General features: G+C 43.5%; 3 protein-coding genes across 3 annotated transcripts; 1 reads left to right on the forward strand and 2 right to left on the reverse strand.

The window, feature by feature from the left end:
- Positions 1–178: 178 nt before the first annotated feature.
- Positions 179–2,366, reverse strand: LOC311121953 (GMP reductase 2-like). Its single transcript, XM_084196381.1, has 5 exons — positions 2,283–2,366; positions 1,514–1,653; positions 1,029–1,148; positions 698–781; positions 179–427 (listed from the first exon to the last, which is right to left on the reverse strand). The coding sequence occupies exons 2-5, from the start codon at positions 1,598–1,600 to the stop codon at positions 194–196; spliced, it is 525 nt and encodes a 174-aa protein (XP_084052507.1). The 5' UTR covers positions 1,601–1,653; positions 2,283–2,366; the 3' UTR covers positions 179–193.
- Positions 2,367–2,648: 282 nt separating this feature from the next.
- On the forward strand, positions 2,649–4,165 carry LOC311121954 (ubiquitin-like protein NEDD8). The gene is made up of 4 exons (XM_084196382.1): positions 2,649–2,833; positions 3,078–3,125; positions 3,270–3,352; positions 3,649–4,165. Exons 1-4 carry the CDS (start codon positions 2,816–2,818, stop codon positions 3,767–3,769), a joined length of 270 nt encoding a protein of 89 aa, XP_084052508.1. The 5' UTR covers positions 2,649–2,815; the 3' UTR covers positions 3,770–4,165.
- Positions 4,166–8,102: 3,937 nt separating this feature from the next.
- Positions 8,103–13,996, reverse strand: LOC311121955 (large neutral amino acids transporter small subunit 2-like). Its single transcript, XM_084196383.1, has 8 exons — positions 13,879–13,996; positions 12,411–12,564; positions 11,684–11,807; positions 11,270–11,373; positions 10,919–11,015; positions 10,364–10,513; positions 9,978–10,155; positions 8,103–9,377 (listed from the first exon to the last, which is right to left on the reverse strand). Exons 1-8 carry the CDS (start codon positions 13,901–13,903, stop codon positions 9,241–9,243), a joined length of 969 nt encoding a protein of 322 aa, XP_084052509.1. The 5' UTR covers positions 13,904–13,996; the 3' UTR covers positions 8,103–9,240.
- Positions 13,997–20,980: the final 6,984 nt, after the last annotated feature.

Genomic DNA, 20,980 nt, shown 5'->3' on the forward strand with positions numbered 1-20,980 from the left:
CCTGTGGCAAAGACAACACAATCCCTTTTGGTGTCTTAACTGGTGCACTACTCTATAGTGCACTTCTTTTGACTAGAGTCCTATATGGGCTCAAATAACACCCTGAGTGTACTACTTTGACAAGAACCCTCGGGAATAGTGTGATTTGAGACGTATCATCAATATCATCACTGTATAAACACTGCAGGCATAATCACATGCTCATAATCACAAGTTTGCACACTATAAAAGAGAGCGTAGAGGAGTCACTGACCATGATGGTGTGTGTCGGGTACTTCTGACGCACGTCTTTGACAAAGTGGACAAAGTGCTCTGAGTAGCCATTGGCTACATCCACACAGATGTACTGCAGCTGAGGCACAGCGGCTAGGATCTCACCCAGTCTGTCAAAGTCCCCTTCACTTGTTCCTGTGCTGACTGCCACACTCTGAGAGAGAGAGAGAGAGAGAGAGAGAGAGAGAGAGAGAGAGAGAGAGAGAGAGGGGGAGAGAGAGAGAGAGAGAGAGAGAGAGAGAGAGAGAGAAGAGAGAGAGAGAGAGAGAGAGAGAGAGAGAGAGAGAGAGAGAGAGAGAGAGAGAGAGAGAGAGAGAGAGAGAGAGAGAGAAATAAACACAGAATGAAAAGTTTGGCAAAGTAAGATACTTGTCTTATAGGGTGCTATGTAAATTATATCCCAGACAGCATTGCTTTAATGTACCTGTACACATTCTGGATTCTTTGTTGCAAACTCCTTCCAGTCATCTACTGAATAGTGCTTGTGAATGGCAGTGAAGAGAGTGAACTGGGGGGAGAAAGAGACGTGTTTGTTAAACACCTTTAAATGTATAAAATCTATGGGAACAGAGACTTCTAATAAACATAGATTTGGGCTCCACTTTCTCTGTGAGCCAGTAGGGGATATTTGAGTTGTTTAGTAAAATGAGTTGTTTAGTATTAGAAAGTCTGAGGACGTTGAATTCTGATTTAAGCTATTTTGTTGTTTTTGCTTGTTGCTGTTTATAACACAATATGTATGTCTATGTCTATACCTTGGACAATACCAGGGCCATGTCGAAGGTGCCGACGGTGTCCATGTTGGCTGCAACTATGGGGATTCCTCTGTAGCTTCCCTTGGAGTTCCTGAAGGTGTAACTTCTCATCAGGTCCACCTGGGGGAGAAGGAGAAACAGACATAGTCAGAGAGACAGAGAGACAGACAGACAGAGCGAGAGAGAGAGAGAAAGAGAGAGAGAGAGAGAGAGAGAGAGAGAGAGAGACAGACAGACAGAGAGAGACATAAAGACAGAGAGAGAGAGAGACAGACAGAGAGACAGACTGACAGAGAGACAGACAGAGAGACAGATAGGTGGAAGGTAGAGAAAAGGTACCACCATTGAAGAGTGATATACCATTGAAAATGTAAAATACTGTGTTTGGAAAATGACACTACTGGTACAAACTGGTCATTGAATACAATAGAACAATACTGTAGACATAACAGCACATTACAGGAGAAAAGGAAGGAGTTATGCACCTCACTACGGGACTTGAGTGTGCTTCGTTTTGGACGGAGAAGCACGTCTTTGAAGTCCAACTTGATGTCATTCTCAATGCGAGGCATTTCTACTGCTGGTTATCTGTAGTAGGAACACGTTGTATCTTCTTCTGGTCGGTCTGCAATGGGGTCGACAAAATGAACAGGCTGAACAGCACAGAACGGGCTGATTCACACCAACCCACACACAAAAACAAACAACCAAACACACACACACACACACACACACAGGGAGAACATGTGATAAACGCTAGAGATAGTGAACAATGAGTGCCTTACAAATAGGACACAGAATACAGTAGAGTAAGCACATTTTCAAGGTTCCATAACGGTCTGTTCACTCATAAAAATGGCAGTAGACAGGGACTGTTCAAGGTTCCATGAGGGTTTCATGAGGGTCTGTTCATTGTCGCCAGAGTGGTGCGAGGAAAAATACCCCCTTTAAATGTTGCATACTTATTTTAATTGCAATATCCAAATCGGCAATAATGTAATAGTAACACATTAACTACTGACCATTTAGCTAAAGCTGGTCATATAAGGCCTAATAAACTAGCTACTCGAAAAATCTAGTCAAGAGGCTATCGTTCTGTCACTGCCTCCATGGCCCTGTCAAAATTCAAGGTTAGCAAATATTTAATTAAAACCGCCAAAAGAGATTAAAGACCTTATATCTGTACGTACAGTTAAGTTTAGGTATATAATTAACCATGTTTCTTCTCTACGAAATGAGGCATAAACTACTTACCTTTATGAAATGTATGAGGAATATTTCTTATTTCAGCAGAACGCTTCCGTTACAAATGCGAGGCAGGAATGTTTAAGAGGGCGGGTCTTTACTGTAAAGCTATTCTTGTAGTTCTATTATTCGGGTATCTGTCCTTTTTCTGTACAGCGGGGGTTGAGGAAAGACTACAAATAAATACTTTACGTCACTCCTTCGTCGTAGAGTCTACTAAATTGTAGTTTTACCACTAGTAATGGGCTACCTATAAAGATTTCTCGCACACTAAAATATTTAAATAAACATATTTTATGTAATAAAAAATGTTGATGGAGAAAACATATCCCCGAAGTACCAACGCACATAGCGGAACCTATTATTGTGAGCAACGTGAATAGTGGGACCTATCTTTGAGAAACACGGGACATTTTTGCGACGAAAGATTGGTGTTGAAATTTGCTTATATTGTGAACTAGAAACCAAATTTAGCTGGTATTACACAGATACCAAATCACTTATAATATAATTAATGTGTTTAGAATACAAAAGAAGTCAAAATGTTGATTAAAGTCAAGGTAAGAGAACGTCAGACACAGATATGCAGCCAGTAGCAAGTTAGCTAGTTCGAGCTTTTAATTCAGCTGCTCAGTGCACACAATCAGTAGCAAGCTAGATAGCTACATGGCTCCATAAATCGAATAACTTGACATGTTAAATGGCTACATAGATCGTAAGTAACTGGCTGGTGCTGGTTATGAGGGGTCAAATAATAGATCATCCTTAACATGATTAAGTATTTTCTAAATGTCTCTCTCGCAGACACTCACAGGGAAGGAAATTGAGATTGACATAGAGCCCACAGACAAGGTATGTATGTACTTTTCCCAGTATTATTCCCTTTGTTCCTGATCAGTGTGTGTGTGTGTGTGTGTGTGTGTGTGTGTGTGTGTGTGTGTGTACCATGCACTGATATTATGTACTCATTGTGTGTATTCTGTTTGTCTCTGTCAGGTGGAGAGGATCAAGGAGCGAGTGGAGGAGAAAGAGGGGATTCCTCCTCAACAGCAGAGGTTGATCTACAGCGGGAAACAGATGTAAGCCACAGAGACAATATCTTGGAATTAATCACGTGGAGATGGAAAAATAGCTTATATATTTTCAGTGTACAAATGACTCCCTTGCACTAGTCTCGGAAATCCCAGACATAGGGCAACAGCACGGGAACATTGTTAATGTGGGAGGCAACCCATCTGCCTAGGTATACTACACCTCCACAGACATACTTTAGACAGTGGTCAGATAACAACAGCCAAAAAGAACAGTTGGTGCATGAAAATGATATTGGCCCTCTTCCTAATATCCCCTTTTTCCCGCTGTTTCTTTCCGTCAGGAACGATGAGAAGACAGCGGCAGACTACAAGATCCAGGGAGGTTCTGTACTACATCTGGTCCTGGCACTGAGAGGAGGGCAGGTCCTCCACTGTCCCACAAGCCTTCTGCTTGCCTTGTAACCACCACACTTGCCTTAGCCCCGTTTAGATGTTGCCCGTAGGCACAGATCTAGGATCAGCTTAACCCTCCTCAAATCCAAACTGTAACCGTTATGGGCGACAAATGAGAAACTGACATTAGATCAGTGCTTGTGGGCAACTTCAGCTCTATCCCCTTGGAATCGGCCACTGTAGAGCTTCTCTGAGACATATTGCAACTGTAACGAGGTGTTGTCCTTTAGTGTTGGGAGTATTGACATGTCAGCACTCTCTCCTGTCCCTTCCTCTTTTGAGAGCATCAATCTGATGCAATGTTAAGTTTACAATGCGTGAAAGTGTGAGAAATGATTATTCTTTAGAGATTGATTAATGTAATGGTTTAGTTTGTCATAAAAAAAAAACATCAGTTATCTGTGATGGTGTTGCATTGTCATTAATTATGTGTTTAATGTTATGGAACTGAGAGGCATGTACGCTTTGTAGGAAAAATTCAAACACCACACCAGTCATCAATTATTTTACCCCAGTATATATATTTATTTATCTCTTGTTACTATAGCTTTGTACATTTATGCTGGAACTCACAAAAATAATCCGTAAGAGAAAAGGAGGTTGGTAGAAAGTTAAACAGTTCTCTATGAAGTATGTTCAAGTAGGGCCAGGAGTTTCTCTGTCTGCTCATGTGATCAAGAAAAACGTCTGGCCTCACACATGTATAATAAGGTAGGTGGTGGGACTGACACATACAGTCAAAGGCCTAATCCCAAATCAACCCCTACGCCCTATGCACTTGTGGAGATTTGACAGGTGTAAGCAATATGGTACTAGCCCCACCTGTGATAGGCTAGGTGGAAGTTGCACCATATTGCTTATACCAATCAATCCTCTCAAATCTCCACAAGATTTAGTTAAACACTTGTACAAAATAAACCATCAGGAAAAGCATTTGCAGCAGAAAAAAGTATACAGAAAATTGCTTAATTTCTTTTAATGATCAGTCTCGGGGCTCCCAAAGGGGCCAGGAGGATCACATTGCTTGGATCAAAAAAGCACTGAGACTTCACATCATATATTACATGGCTTTTGGAACTTCCATCTATTGTACATCAACACATAGATAGGAATATACCATAGAGATAGATGGAGGACTCATCTTTGTATCTGTGCCATTATAGTGTCTGTGACAGCATGGCCAGCGCCATTGAGGCTATCTCCATCTTAAAGTAGTCAATTTTCTTCTTCACGATTGGCTGATCCCTCCTGATGAACCGGTTGGACATTACTCCAACAGGGTCACCAGGAAGGATATGCCAATGAAGTTGGAAGTCCCTCCCGGAAGACTACATTAAAATGGTGGAAGCCCTCAATGGCGCTGCCCATGTTAACACAGCCTTTTTGGCCACTAGAGGCCTCTATCATTCTCTATGTCATAGACATAGGCTGGTTAAACCTTACCAGACTGAACGCCGCACACTCACTGTTGTTCCACTTGGTGAGCGCAATGTTCAGTGTGGTTTAAACCAGGCTAGCATTGACAGGATGTGGGCAATGATTTACTGAGGTGTGTTTTGCAATATACAGTATATAATCTACCAAATTTTTTCTATGTTGCAATGCAACACACACCAAGGCTACTTTTGTGTATTCCTGAACCAACATTGAAGGCTGGCAGTCCTCTGTTTGGTCCGGGTCTTATCAGTTTAGATAAGGCAGTGATTGAGTAGCCTAGTTCTATCTGTAGTCTTATGTGCTTTAGCCATTCATTGTACGGTATGACAATAATTGTCAGGGTGGGTGGTAGGGCCAGTAATCTGAAAGGTTGCTGGTTTAAATCCCCTGGCCAACTAGTTAAAAAATCAGCCGATGTGCCCTTGAGCAAGGCACTTAACCTTAATTGCTCCTGTAAGTCGCTCTGCATAAGATCGTCTGCTAAATGACTCAAATGTAAATATCTCCAATGATTGTATATACAGTGCATTCAGACCCCTTGACTTTTTCCACATTTTGTTCCGTTACAGCCTTATTCTAAAATTGATTAAATCGTTTAAGGCTATGTCAATAACTAAATTTGGACAAAAATGCAGATAGAACCTTTATAGTCTCAAGCTTTCGAAACGTAAATGTAACAATGTTGGCTAAAAGCACACAAATCTCTAAGACCAGGTTGTGTGACCAAGCAGAACTCTGAAATGACCATTATCTCTGAAACTATGTTATTACAATGTTGTTACAATGTTATTACAATGATTTCTCATCGTCATTATTATCGCATAATAGTTTAAAATATTATTATTCTACTGAAGGACCTAGCAAAATGGGGATACCATATTTAAGTGCTATACCTGTGTTATTCTTCGGCATTAGTACACAAATGCTACACATTGGGTTTTAACAGTGGGTTACCATGAATGCCTACAGTATAAAGCGGTCAACCATGTCTGTAAGCATCATAATATCATTCTGTTGTAATTGTAAAGCCATATTGCTGCTGAGGTGACAGATGATGGTAATGAGATAACAAAGCACAGTTATGTCAATAAAGAGGATACATCACCCACTTCAAATAAAGAAAACATGTAACTTTTTTTCTGTGGTGAGTTTCCATACAGTACATACAGTAGAATATATCATTAATGTGACATTTAGTGATATATAGGTACAGAACACATCCTTGTCATACAACTTTCAAAGACATCATAGACCTTTCAGACGCATGCATGCCAGATCTCACAACGCCTGGATAGGTGTTTAACATATCTGCTAACCACATAGCAATCTGATGCCCGACGGCCCATTTGATGACGTAGCACACAACCATCGGTTGATGGAAGGCAACATCTGCAATGTAGTCGGCCTTGGAACTCGACCTTCAACCTCTGAACCGTGTGATCCTTAAACCTTCACATGGACAACAAGACTACGACCCATACCATGACGTTTGACTTGTGTTAGCACTGCAGAGAGCAAACTGTCCCTATACAAACTGGTTGACTTATCAGAAACCTGTATCTGTACACATTAGCTTCACTGATCTGTCATATACTGTACAGTATGTGTGTGAGGCCCAAATCATTATTATTATTGTACATTCTCTAATGATACAACTGCATCCATGACATTCTTCTTGTATCTGTGTGATCACTAAATGACCATTGGACATAACGTCAATGTGATTTTAGAGGGATTATGTGTGTCTGTGTGTATAAATGTATGAAAGATTAAGACGTGTAGAGGAATGACATCTTCACTGCACTTGACAGAGGTCTTAAGACAAATAGTTGGATTCTCATAAAGCCACCCCTCTATAGAAACCTACCTACGGCTCAATTCAAATTTAAAGGTAATTTCCGATTGAGCCGACATATGCAGTGTTTACCGTGAACGCAGTCTCCACGAACATTGCCTTTACATTTAAATTGCGCTGAACTTCCGCAATACGGATTGAATCGAGCCTTTATAAACTCTTAAATGTTAATTGGCTGAGCGGAGAAGGCAGTAGGAATGTCCTGAGAATGCCTCAAACTGATCATACAAACTGTAGAAGAAGAGGAGTGTGTGTGTGTTTGCATGTGTGTGTGTGTGTGTGTGTGTGTTCCAAAGGTCCAATAGCAAGGACATAGTGGGTAGTGTATACTGGGCCACACCACCATATAGTATATCTATACATTACAGTTACCTGACAATAAGCATATTTCTGATTTATATAGGGATGCACATTTAAATCCCTGAAGGCTTTAACGCCACATGTAACTGTACATGTATTTCATGTACCTTTGTGCTCCACTATAGGGTGGCAGGTAGCCTAGCAGTTAAGAGCGTTGGTCCAGTAACCGAAAGGTCGCTGGTTCGAATCCCCAAGCCGACTAGGTGAAAAATCTGTCAATGTGCCCTTGAGCAAGGCACTTAACTCTAATTGCTTGTCTAAGTTGCTCTGGATAAGAATGTCTGCTAAATGACTAAAATGTAAATAACTCCAATGATTGTTTTTATATTATGATCAATTATATTTATTCAAATACCCCTAAATAAAGCACTATCAAACTTTTATAGTGGATTTATACTGAATTAACTTTATGATATACATTTACATAAACACCGAAAAACTTGACAACATTAGAGTAAGCTTAGCTACACACGATTAAACTTGTGTCAATTCTCTCCGTGGAGGTGTGCATGTGTGGTCAATATTGTCGAAAACCCTGCTCAAAATGCTCTTCAGGGTCTGCTAGTCTACCTCTATATTTTGTCTGAAGGTATAGTGAGATTTCAAGATTTTTCAGTTCATTAGTATCTGTAAAGGTTTACACCGTAGTCAGTCTGTACTACTAGTCTTTCATTGAGCAGACAGTCCATCTGTAGTTGATTGTCTGTCTTTAATGAAATCGTTCTCAGGTGTCCAGTAAAATGAAGTCACTGAGTCAATGTGGAATATTCAAAATGGCCACTCCTTTCTTTTTTTCTTCAACATGAAATGTTTTCTGAGCTCTTTAAAAATATCAGAATAAAATCATCTGTCAACATCAATGATAACAAAAACAGACTAAATCCTAAGTACAAAATATATCAGAATTAGGGTGATTAAAGAGTTGGAACTGATTTTGCACCAGGCAAGGATCTGACAGGCACCGAACCAGATTACGCTGTTGCATGATGTAAAAAAAACTAAAAAAAAAAAACTAAAACGAACATAATAAAACTAAAATAATAACACTGACACATGATATAAACAATTATGACAAATTGAAAAATCCATTTTGGAAACACAGACAGTATTTAGTGTATTTGACATAGAACATGAAATGAATTTATATTAATTTGATGTTTTTGACAATCAAAAAATCCAGCTTTGGTATGTTTTCAGTAAGACAAGGCAAATTAAAAAGGTGGCAAAAAGAAATACAAACTAACACAGAAGCAATACTGATGATGAATCTGCCACAGTACAGTGCGAGAACTTTAAAATGACTGCCACTCTCTCACTCATGGAGTGTGCAGGGAGTGTGTGAAGAAGGAGGAGGGGGAAGAAAAAGAGGAGTCCTTGTTATTGTCAAAATAAAATAAATCAGGGGATGAAAAGATATGTGTATCTGTGAGGATGTCAGGTTGGATATGTCTTCTACAATAAGCCGCATCGAAAGGAGGTTGACTAAATTGTAATGACCAGATATAGGTCTATAATCTTCCCTCTCCTCTAAATGTTTCTCTTCTCCTCCTTCTCACCACCTCCACCTCTTTCTCCTCCTTTTCTCTATTTGGTACAGCATTCGTGATTGAAACAAAGCTACAATCAGATGTCTGAACACATTAAAAGAACAGTGTGTGTCACTGAGTGTTTCCTTGTCTGTGAGTGTGAGTGTTTACTCCCCTCTGCCATAGTGATATACCTGAACCTCTGACTACCTCAACGAGAGTGTGTTTCTCTGAGTTTGTGTGTGTGTGTCTGTGTGTGTATGGTGAGTAGTTGGGTGGTGGTTGGGGGGGGGGGTCTGTGTTCAGCAGTCTGCAGACTTTTGAGCCCGGGACTCCTTCAGCTCCTCGCACTCCTCCCTGCTCCCTGCCTCCTCGGCTCCCTTCGTCTCTCCTGGGTACACCACCACACAGAACTTCTGCCCCAGGTAGGTCATCTTGGCTGGAGAAGAGGAGAGGTTAGGATCCTTGTCTAGAGTACAACAGTACAGTAAACACACAGTAGATATAGAGAGAAGCCAAGGAAGTTAATACAGTATAAATAGTCATAGGGAAAAGATCCACAAGACAGAAGAAGAAACTGTGTTAGTAGTGAGATCTTGTGAATCAACATTCATTATGTCAAGTGACTAGAAAGCCAGTCATTTTAATAATAATAGCAATGCTTTTGAAATAAAGTTACATTAATCTTAAAAGTAGACTGACGTAGAAATGACGTTGCCACGAGCAGCACCGCAGATATTGCGATGAGAGAGATGCAAGACTTCGCTCTCACACAGTCACACACAGCTTCACGCTGTTCACAGAGTGGTAGCCAGGGCACCAAAAACGGCGGAGAAGTTAAGCCTCGCGCTTCAACGCGCTTAGTTGTTGACCCACTATGCTGTTTACTTTCTGCATCTACGTCATATCGCTGAGTCTACCTTTAATACAGTTCCAGGCCATCCTTGTATATACAAAGTTATTCTTAACTGACTTGCCTGCTAAAATAAAGGTTAAATAAATAAATAAAGTTGAAGGAATTTGAACGAGGCTGACGTACCAACGAAGGTGTTGAAGCACTCAGGCTTGTTGTCCCAGTAGACACCCAGGAAGTAGACAGGCACTCCAGTCAACATGATAGCCATACCGAGGCCACACACCACGGGCTCAGAGTACAGGGAGAAGATGAGCAGGAAGGCCCAGAACAACAGGTAGATCACAGGCCACGCCAGACTGATCTGGAGGAGAGAGAGAGACAGATGGTGGAGTCAGTCATTATGCAAACCACAATAAGAATGCATATAATACGCCCTCAAATACCTAGGGTCAGATTGACTAAACATTGAGAACATAACAAAAAGGTCAAATAAAAACTTTGGAGAAAGTCTAGCCCCTATAGAACTTAATAGAACCCAATGCCAGGAATGGGTCTCCTACGAAACTCACCCTGATTGGTCGGTGCATGTCAGGTTCCTTGATGCGCAGCACAATCTGCCCGGCAACAGTGACCCCGTAGAAGAGGTAGTTGATAAAGCCCACGTAGTTGATGAGGGTGTACATGTCACTGGTGCACAGCATCAGCAGGGTGGACAGACACTGGGGGAGGGAGGGAGAGAGGGATAGAGAGAGAGAGAGAGAGAGAGCGAGAGAGAGAGAGAGAGAGAGAGAGAGAGAGAGAGAGAGAGAGAGAGAGAGAGAGAGAGAGAGAGAGAGAGAGAGAGAGAGATTAGAGGGTGCCAGATAGCTTGCTAGAAGCTTCCCACTGGGCACGGACGTCAGTTTAACGTCTATTCCACGTTGGTTCAACGTCATTTCATTGAAATTCATTGATTCAACCAGTGTGTTCCCAGTGGGTTGTGACAGTGAAATTTAAAAGGCTGGCTTTATTCAACTGTATATTTGTTGCGTGGACAGGGAAATTGCGGATACTGCATGTGGGTATATAGTGTATAGATCAATGGTAAACAGTCTGAGACAGAGAAGGACAGAGCTGGTACTCACGGTGAAGAGCAGAGCAGGGATGGGTGTGCAACGCTTCACATGGATCATGGCCAGGAGACTGGGGAGGTGGCCCTCTCTGGCTCCAGCAAAGAACAACCTGTTAGAGAGAGAGAGAGAGAGGGAAAGAGAGAGAGGGAAAGATAATCAGAATAAACACCCATATAATCTGCATCACAAAATACTGTAAAACACTGTAGAGGAATACATGGTGATATAAAGGTCTGGTGCAGAAGTACAGTAAGAGTGGGGTTCCTAGAGAGAGATTCAGAAGAGAAATACAGTAGAATTAGACAAGACATAAGGAGAGATAAGCAGATAACTCCTGGTTGTTAAAGGGATGTTGACACTGACCGTGAGGAGGTGAAGAGGGATCCGTTGACCCCTCCGAAGGTGGACAGAGCCACAGAGATGGGCATGATCCATGACATCACTCCCAGCAGCTTCTCACCAAACGTCTGGAGGGAGGGAGGGGAAAAGAGATGTTTAAACACACTCAGACATTCAATGAACTGATACATATCTACATAGACATCACAAACATGTTTATATACTAAAATTGAAAAAAGAGTGGAAGATTGATAATTATTGATAATGTTACTATGATGCTACTACAAGCTTCAATTTTCAAAGTTTAATTTGAGGCGCATTTACTCTTAGTGACCAAAAGGGGACGCCAGAGGTCTTTTGTAATACTGAATATGAATAAACCCAGAGCACGTCTGTCTGCTTCCTAATCCTGACAGGGTGGTGGGTGGAGCTACTCACCACGGCAACAGCGTTGGAGGCCAGCAGCTCCTGAGGACTCATGGCGGTGACGTAGGCGATGTTGGCGAACACGTAGACGAACGTCACCAAGGGGATGGAGATGAAGATGGCCCGAGGAAGATTCCTAGAATAGAGAGAGGTATGGAAGGATGGAGGATGGGGAGGAAGATAGATAATTCATTAAAGACATCAGGTAATAACAGGTATCAGTCCAGTTCAGAATAGAGAGAGGGATGGAGGGATGGGGGATGGTAGATAATTTATTAAAGACATGTAGATAATAGGTATTAGTCCATTTCTCTCAGAAAAATATCTAAATACGTGTTTTTCCCCCAACATTTATTTATTGGTATGTGCTTTATAATGAACGATTGATGATAATTCTGCTTCAATGCATTCTTCGTATGTTTGAGAACAACAGAACAATCTATGCCAGAGCAGGCTGCGTCCCAAATGGCATCCTATTCTCTATATAGTGCACTACTTTTGACCAGAGCCCTATGTGCCCTATAAAATACTGCACTATAAAGGGAACAAGGTGCTAAATGACGAATGTAAATGTGCCATTTGGTAGGCAAGCGTGTACTAATTGATGTGTCTTACACGTAGCGGTCGACAAGCTCTTCAGTGACGTAGTGACAGAGCCCTATGTGCCCTGGTCAAAAGTAGTGCACTACAAAGGGAACAGGGTGTCATTTGGGACACGCTACTAATGGTAGTGTCTTACACATAGGGGTCGACCAGCTCCTCAGTGACGTAGTTGAGGAAGTTCCATCCCCCATAGGCGAAGGAGCCTTGTAGGAAGGCCAGGGCTATCAGCCCCACATCGTACTCCTGGAAGGGCTCGAAGGCATGGGCTGGCTCCAGCCAATAGTACTCCCCTGGACGAGGAGAGAGGACCAGAGGCTTTAGAATTAGGATTGTATAGAGTTTGTAGGAATTCTTCATCTGTTTGAAATTGGTCAACTGCTATTACAGCAATGCAGATCATTAAACAAACTGCCAGGTCACACATAGGGCATAACAATGATGAGGTGTGTGGCAGACAGACAGATAGACACACAGACATACACACAGACAGAGTATGTACTATTGGTTTGTACACCATGTCTGCTTCGTAGCCCAACCCGTCTGTCTCTCTTCTTTCCCCTGGCTCACCTGTTCGTTGGCATGCCAATATGAACACTACATGTCTCTCTCTCTTCCTCCCTCTCTCTCTCCCTCTCTCTCTCTCTTACTCTCCCTCTTCCTCTGTCATTGTTTGCCTCTTCCTCCCCTCTCTCTCTCTCTCTCTTACTCAATCAATCAATCAAATGTTATTTATAAAGCCCTTTTTACATCAGCAGATGTCACAGAGTGCTATACAGAAACCCAGCCTAAAACCCCAAACAGCAAGCAATGCAAATGTAGAAGCACGGTGGCTAGGAAAAACTCCCTAGAAAGGCAGAAAGAAACCTAGAGAGGAACCAGGCTCTGAGGAGTGGCCAGTCCCCTTCTGGTTGTGCAGGGTGGAGATTATAACACCTCTCCAAGATGTTCAAACGTTCATAGATGACCAGCAGGGTCAAATAATAATCACAGTGGTTGTAGAGGTTGCAACAGGTCAGTACAACAGGAGTAAATGTCACTTGGCTTTTCATAGCCCGGCATTTAGAGGTTGTCTCTCTCTCCCTCTCCCCCCTTCCATCTCTCTCTGGTGGGTGATTCTCCCACACTCTCACCCATTGTGTTCTAACTCTCCTCTCCTCTTCTCTCCTCTCTCTGTGTCTACAGCCCTATTGTCACGGTTGTCTCTGTCTGTCTCTCTCATAACTCACCCTCATTACTGTTATGATAACTAACCCACAGAGACGCGCTGTGATGAAAACTACATTAAAACCCTATTAGCTCTGTGAGTTTTACCAGAGGGAGGCTATGGTTACATCCCAAATGGCACCCTATTCCCTATGTAGTGCACTACTTTTGACCAGGGTCCATTGGGCTCTGAATACAAGTAGTGTACTATATAGGGAATTGGCTGCCATTTGGGCCCTGACTTTGTGTCCCCAGTGACCCATTGATGGGATGTCAGTGGGGTTTTGTGTCTCTGTGTCTCTGGAACGAGAGAGAGATTAGAAAGATGGAGAGAACAACAGGCACAGATGGTGTAGAGACACGCACACAAACACACACACACAGATGGAACCTAGTCCTACCCTTGCAGATCTGCACGATGCCCATGATAATGATGAGAGCCAGGGCCAGCAGCTTGCCAGCTGTGAAGATGTCCTGGACACGGGTGGCCCATCGCACACTGGAGCAGTTCACCCACGTCAACAACACTGCAAGAGCGAGAGAGAGAGAGAGAGAGAGAGAGAGAGAGAGAGAGAGAGAGAGAGAGAGAGAGAGAGAGAGAGAGAGAGAGAGAGAGATAGAGACAGAGAGAGAGACAGAGAGAGAGAGAGAGAGAGAGAGACAGAGAGAGTGTTATTATTGATTAAATATGTGTTATTTCAAGTTCCAAGTTGATGCCATGATGCTCCTGTACTGCGCGCGTCTGAGTGATGGAAGCGGGGAGAACAGGTCGTGGCTTAGGTGGCTGAGGTCCCTGATGATTTCTTGGCCTTCCAACACTTGGTGTTGTAGGTGTCCTGGAGGGCAGGCAGTGTGCACCCAATGGTGCGTTCGGCTGAGAGTAGCACCCTCTGTAGTGCCTTGCGGTCAGCGGCGGTGGAGTTGTCGTACCATGTGTTTTTGCTGTGGCAATATAAGATAGGGACTTATAATGCCATGAAAGCTTCTTGAATTAAATTGTGAGAAACATTACAGAGATCAACACAATACAACTCACACTGGGCGTTGTGTTACATCCATTCATGTCCTCCGCTGCGCTCTGCTACATCAGACTACTGACAATAACATAGGAACACAATGGTGAATCCCAGTACAATAAACAACACTGCAGACTGGAGGAATTCTCACCATAGAATTCTCACCAACTCAGTATAGAATTGTTGCTAACAATGCACAAAGGGAGACATACAGTACACAGCTACACTATATTTCCCTTCTGCGCTGCTCATGTTCTAGCCTTTGAAGGCTTTACAACAGCAATCAGTGAGAGCATTGGACACATACAGTAGGTAGTGGCGATAGTACTATAAATAATGATGTAAGGAGAGAGGGCTGGAGGGAGAAAGAGAGAGATTGAGAAACAGATAGATATAGTAGTAGCAGGTAGATGGAGAAATGGAAAGAAGGAGAAGAAGGTGTGTGTGTGTGTGTGTGTGTGGGGCGGGGATGTTTTTGTGTGTGTGTATGTGTAGGGGGGATGTTTTTGTGTGTATGTGTGTGTGACGGAAGTTACAGTAACACACATTGTGCTGCAACTGGCGTGACGTGTCATAAAAGGTGAAAGGCATGCAGCGACCTTTGACCTTTGATACCGCCCCACTCTCTGTACTATCACAATGAACTATGACCCCTCTCTCCTTGCCTATCAACTTCTCTGACACAATGACAATGACCACACCCCAAAGGCTGATGGGTCTGATTTCATCCACAGACACTGACTGGGGATTCAGCGTGTCTGTTCTAGAATCTGTCCCACCTCCACCTTTCTCTCAATACAGCACTACAGTACATTACATCATGGCTAATGTAAGGCCCTGCGATAGACCAGTCTAGGGGGTGTACATCAAGCTGCCTCTCGCTACAGAAACAGGAGATAAACTCCTGCCCTATGGGCCGTTCTGGCTCGGCTACTTACTTACTAATGTTAAACATGATGGTAATAAATGAATGAGTGTAGTGGGGGCGGCAGGTAGCCTAGCGGTTAGCATTGGGCCAGTAACCGAAAGGTTGCTAGTTTGAATCCCCCAGCCAACAAAGTGAAGCATCTGTCGATGTGCCCTTGAGCAAGGCACTTAACGAAATAATCCACAAAAAAACTATATTTGGGTATTTCTTTCATCAGTCAAATGTTTTTACAGTCCCAAAATGTTTTTCATGTCAGAAATCAAGTTTTCAATATATAGCACTTTCAAAAAGCTAATTATCACTTCTCACATCATTATTATTATTAGTGCAGATAGAGGCAGCAGTCTGGGCTAAATAAGGTTTACAGGACATTACAGACACATAACATTAGAAATACCTCCAAGCTGATCTGGTCTGGTCAGTCTACCAAGGAACAGAGACAGGTTCCTCAGCCAGACACAGAGACAAATTACCTTGACTAACCTGTACCCTCACACATTGACTTGGTACCGGCACCCCCTGTATATAACCTCTTTATTTTAATTGTATTGTGTTACTTTTTATTTAAAAAATTAACTTTAGTTTATTTCGTAAATATTTTCTTAACTCTTTCTTGAACTGCATTGTTGGTTAAGGGCTTGTAAGTAAGCATTTCACGGTAAGGTCTACACCTGTTGTATTCTGCGCATGTGACAAATACAATTTCATTTGATTTGATTTAAAGAGGAGGAGAGGAGAGGAGAGGTGGGGGGGGGGGGTGTTCATAGTTTATAGTTGTAAAAGAGTGTATGGTGTTTAGCAGTTTGGGGAAAGGAGAGGGGGGCAATGCGAGGGAAGGGGTAGGGGGGGGTTGTATGGCCTGATCTGTGGACATGTTGTCAGCTGGTAACACACAGTTAGCTGGTCCCAGGTCTGTACTTTAGCTCCTCTACAATACAGAAGTTGACTAAAGCACATAAAGTGTAGATCTGGGATCAGGCTAACACAAACTGCATCTGCAACAAACTGCAGACACCACTATGGTAGTGGTGTGTGGGAGAGCCAGTGTACTAGTACACCATATGGGATTAGGACTGTGTCTACGCCCTCTGCATTCATAAACAGGAAATACACATACCCACATATGAGCTGAGCAGTGTGTGTGTGTGTTTGTGTGTGTGTGAGAACATATTGCATAGATGCACTCACTCGCAGGGTGACGCCTAGCAGCAAGTGTGTTTGCAATCATCTACAGTAACAGTAACCTATGTAATGGAAGATATCTGTGAAAGTTCCGAAATATGCCCGACAGTGCAGTTATAGCCAATATATATCCACTTTTTTTTTTTCCTGTGTTGCAATGCAGGGAACATTTTAAATCATCCCAACTGAATCTCATAGTCCCCGGAATAAAAACAACATGAATCCTACTCCTAACACTCACTCCCACTCTGTTCTACACATGGTCTGGCTGAGTAAGAGGAACATCCACTGGTTAACACCTGGGAAACAGTTTGTTACTGAGTACACACTGGAACATGCTGAGAAGCTCCATAACATGACTGTTCAATAACACGACAACACGCAACCCCGCTCCAGGCCATGGAGACAGAGAGGGGGGGGGGGGGGGGGGGGGGGGGGGGGGGCTGGCCTGTCCCAGTGACCAACGAATGGTTAGTGGTTGTGTGTTTAGAAAAACATGAGTGGGGGTACATGAGAGGGAGGGGATCAAGGTAACTCAAGAAAACAAACAGTATATACATGCACTACCAGTCAAATGTTTGGACACACCTACTCATTCAAGGGTTTTTCTTTATTTGTACTATTTTTTTACACTGTAGAATAATAGTGAAGACATCAAAACTATGAAATAACACATACGGAATCATGTAGTAACCAAAAAAGTGTTAAACAAATCAAAATATATTTTATATTTGAGATTCTTCAAATAGCCACCATTTGCCTTGATGACAGCTTTGCACACTCTTGTCATTCTCTCAACCAGCTTCATGAGGTAGTCACCTGGAATGCATTTCAATTAACAGGTGTGCCTTCTTAAAAGTTAATTTGTGGAATGTATTTCCTTCTTAATGTGTTTGAGCCAATCAGTTGTGTTGTGACAAGGTAGGGGTGGGTATACAGAAGATAGCCCTATTTGGTAAAAGACCAAGTCCATATTATGGCAAGAACAGCTCAAATAAGCAAAGAGAAAAGACAGTCCATCATTACTTTAAGACATGAAGGTCAGTCAATACGGAAAATGTCAAGAACTTTGAAAGTTTCTTCAAGTGCAGTCGCAAAAACCATCAAGCGCTATGATGAAACTGGCTCTCATGAGGACCGCCACAGGGTTGGAAGACCCAGAGTTACCTCTGCTGCACTGGATAAGTTCATTAGAGTTACCAGCCTCAGAAATTGCAGCCCAAATAAATGCTTCACAGAGTTCAAGTAACAGACACATCTCAACATCAACTGTTCATAGGGGACTGTGTGAATCAGGACTTCATGGTCGAATTGCTGCAAAGAAACCACTACTAAAGGACACCAATAATAAGAAGAGACCTGCTTGGGCCAAGAAACACGAGCAATGGACATTAGACCGGTGGATATTTGTCCTTTGGTCTGGAGTCCAAATTAGAGATTTTTGGTTCCAACCGCTGTGTCTTTGAGAGACGTGGTGTGGGTGAACGGATAATCTCTGCATGTGTAGTTCCCACCATAAAGCATGGAGGAGGAGGTGTTATGGTGTGGGGGTGCTTTGCTGGTGACACTGTCTGTGATTTATTTAGAATTCAAGGCACACTTAACCAGCATGGCTACCACAGCATTCTGCAGCGATACGCCATCCCATCTGGTTTGGGCTTAGTGGGACTATCATTTGTTTTTCAACAGGACAATGACCCAACACACCTCCAGGCTGTGTAAGAGCTATTTTTCCAAGAAGGAGAGTGATGGAGCGCTGCATCAGATGACCTGGCCTCCACAATCCCCCGACCTCAAACCAATTGAGATGGTTTGGCATGAGTCGGACGGCAGAGTGAAGGAAAAACAGCCAAAAGTGCTCAGCATATGTGGGAACTCCTTCAAGACTGTTGGAAAAGCATTCCAGGTGAAGCTGGTTGAGAGAATGCCAAGAGTGTGCAAAGATGTCATAAATGCAAAAGGTGGCTATTTGAAGAATCTCAAATATAAAATATATTTTGATTTGTTTAACACTTTTTTGATTACTACATAATTCCATATGTGTTATTTAATAGTTTTGATGTCTTCACTATTATTCTACAATGTAGAAAACAGTAAAAATAAAGAAAAACCCTTGAATGAGTAGGTGTGTCCAAACTTTTGACTGGTACTGTACATACATATATATACTTTATTGTCGCTTTTGTGTATAGTCAGCAAAAGTGGTCACACAGCACCATATACAGGTGCAGCACACACAAACACCACCATCTATGCCTGCTATAGATACAAATGTAGGATCTTAATTTGTTCACTCTTTTGTTGATGAGGATTGTCACACCCTGGTTCTGGGACTCATGATGTTGAGCCAGGGTGTGTGCATTCTATGTGTTTATTTCAATGTTGGTAGTTCTGTTGGGTCTATTTCTAGGTTGTTGTATGTTTGTATTGAGTGACTCCCAATCGGAGGTAACGAGTGTCAGCTGTCGGCTCGTTATCTCTGATTGGGAGCCATATTTATACTGTGTGTTTTCACCTTGGGGTTGTGGGTTTTTGTTCCTTAGTCGGTCAGTGTAACCGTGGACTTCACGAGTCGTGTTTTGTTTGTTATTTAGATACTTTAACTAAATAAAGTCATGTTCATTTCACACGCTGCGCCTTGGTCTACTACTCCTTTTGAAGACGATCGTGACAGAAAAACCCACCACAACGAGACCAAGCAGCGTTTCCAGGAGTTGGATGACGAGTGGTGGAGACAGAGGAGCGAAGGTTGGGAGAGGACTGTAGAGGCCTGGTCCACCGAGAGGAGAGACCCCCAGAAAATTTTTAGGGGGGGGCTCACGACGTCGGGGCAGAAGGTGTACGGCCCGGAGGAGTGCAAGAGGTTGGCAGATATGGCCGCCAGTTTAAGGGGGCCACTGGTTACGAAGGGGATGGAAAGTGTGGAGGCACGGCGAGAGGTACTGGGGGGTGTTTCCAGTCCGGTCCGGCCCGTTCCTGATCCCCGTGTAGGGCCAGGGGTGTGTGTCCCCAGTGCGGTTCTGTCTGTTCCTGTTCCTCGCATTGAACCTACGGTGCGCGTCGCCAGCCCGACTCGGCCCGTTCCTGCTCCCCGCACCAAGTCTGTGGTGCGTTTCGCCAGCCCAGCCCGGCCTGTCCCTGCTCAACGCACCAAGCCTACGGGGTGCGTCGCCAGCCCAGCTCGGCCTGTTCCTGCGCCCCGCACCAAGTCTGTGGTGCGTTTCGCCAGCCCAGCCCGGCCTGTTCCTGCGCCCCGCACCAAGCCTACGGGGTGCGTCGCCAGCCCAGCCCGGCCTGTCTCTGCTCTACGCACCAAGACTACGGTGTGCGTCGTCGGCCCAACTCGGACTGTTCCTGCCACTCGCACCAGGCTAAGGGGGCGAGTCGTCAACCTGGTTCAGCCTATTCCTGCTACTCGCACCAAGCCAGGGAGGCGAGTCGTCAACCTGAGGAGGTCCGTTCCGGCTCCACGTACCAAGCCGAGGGTGCGTATCGTCGGCCAGGTCCGGTCCATCCCTGTCTCACGCGCCAAGCTAGGGGTGCGCGTCATCAGTTTGGATCCAGCCAGCTGGGTTGGATTGGACCGGGGCCATTACGGGGGGAGTCATGTAGGGTGGTGGTCAAGCCCGGAGCCGGAGCCACCTCCGAGGAGCAACACCCACCCAGCCCTCCCCTATTTGGGGTTTTGAGGCGCGGTCGCAGTCCGCGCCTTTAGGGGGGGTACTGTCACGCTCTGGTTCCGGGACTTGGTATTTTAGCCAGAGTGTGTTAAGTATTGTTGTGTTTGGGTTGGTTGGGTGGTTTTTGGTTGTTTCTGTGTTTGGTTGAGTGACTCCCAATCAGTGGTAACGAGTGTCAGCTGTCGGCTCGTTATCTCTGATTGGGAGCCATATTTAAACTGTCATTGTTCACCTTGGGGTTGTGGGTTTTTGTTCATTGTTCAGTAGTTATCACTGAGGACTTCACGATCGTGGTTTGTTTTGTATTCTCGTGTGATTATTAAAGTCAAGATGTTCACTCCCAACGCTGCGCTTTGGTCATACTTCTTAGGCGATCGTGACAAGGATTTTCCTGCACAGCAGGAAATGCAAATGTGTAGGTGTGTTTGAGTTTTAACAAGGCTTCTAACATTTGTAATTTCCACTTTGAAAATTCAGACTTTCCCCTAATGAAAAATGTATCAACCCCTACAAAAATGTCCATCAATTATAATCCACATAATAATTCACATTTCCTGTTGCTGCAGGATTATTTCCCTCCTGTAGTAAACTGTCTTAAATGAAGATCCTACATCTGTATTATATAATTTTTCAAGGGCTACATCGCTATACCTAACAAAACGGAGAAAAATAATGTCTGGACTCTCACGACTCTCCT

Source organism: Coregonus lavaretus (genome assembly GCF_964263955.1).
Source record: "Coregonus lavaretus genome assembly, contig: HAP1_SCAFFOLD_8441, whole genome shotgun sequence".
Classification (NCBI taxonomy): domain Eukaryota; kingdom Metazoa; phylum Chordata; class Actinopteri; order Salmoniformes; family Salmonidae; genus Coregonus; species Coregonus lavaretus.

Coding starts and splice junctions, on each gene's coding strand:
- LOC311121953 (XM_084196381.1), bottom strand. CDS start 1,600: ATGCCTCGCATTGAGAATGACATCAAGTTGGACTTCAAAGACGTGCTT. Junction 782..1,028: donor TGGCCCTGGTATTGTCCAAG/GTATAGACATAG, acceptor TTCTCCCCCCAG/TTCACTCTCTTCACTGCCAT. Junction 428..697: donor AGAATCCAGAATGTGTACAG/GTACATTAAAGC, acceptor TCTCTCTCTCAG/AGTGTGGCAGTCAGCACAGG.
- LOC311121954 (XM_084196382.1), top strand. Junction 3,126..3,269: donor ACATAGAGCCCACAGACAAG/GTATGTATGTAC, acceptor TGTCTCTGTCAG/GTGGAGAGGATCAAGGAGCG. Junction 3,353..3,648: donor ATCTACAGCGGGAAACAGAT/GTAAGCCACAGA, acceptor TCTTTCCGTCAG/GAACGATGAGAAGACAGCGG.
- LOC311121955 (XM_084196383.1), bottom strand. CDS start 13,903: ATGGGCATCGTGCAGATCTGCAAGG. Junction 11,808..12,410: donor GAGCTGGTCGACCCCTATGT/GTAAGACACTAC, acceptor TCTCTATTCTAG/GAATCTTCCTCGGGCCATCT. Junction 11,374..11,683: donor CCTCCAACGCTGTTGCCGTG/GTGAGTAGCTCC, acceptor CCCTCCCTCCAG/ACGTTTGGTGAGAAGCTGCT.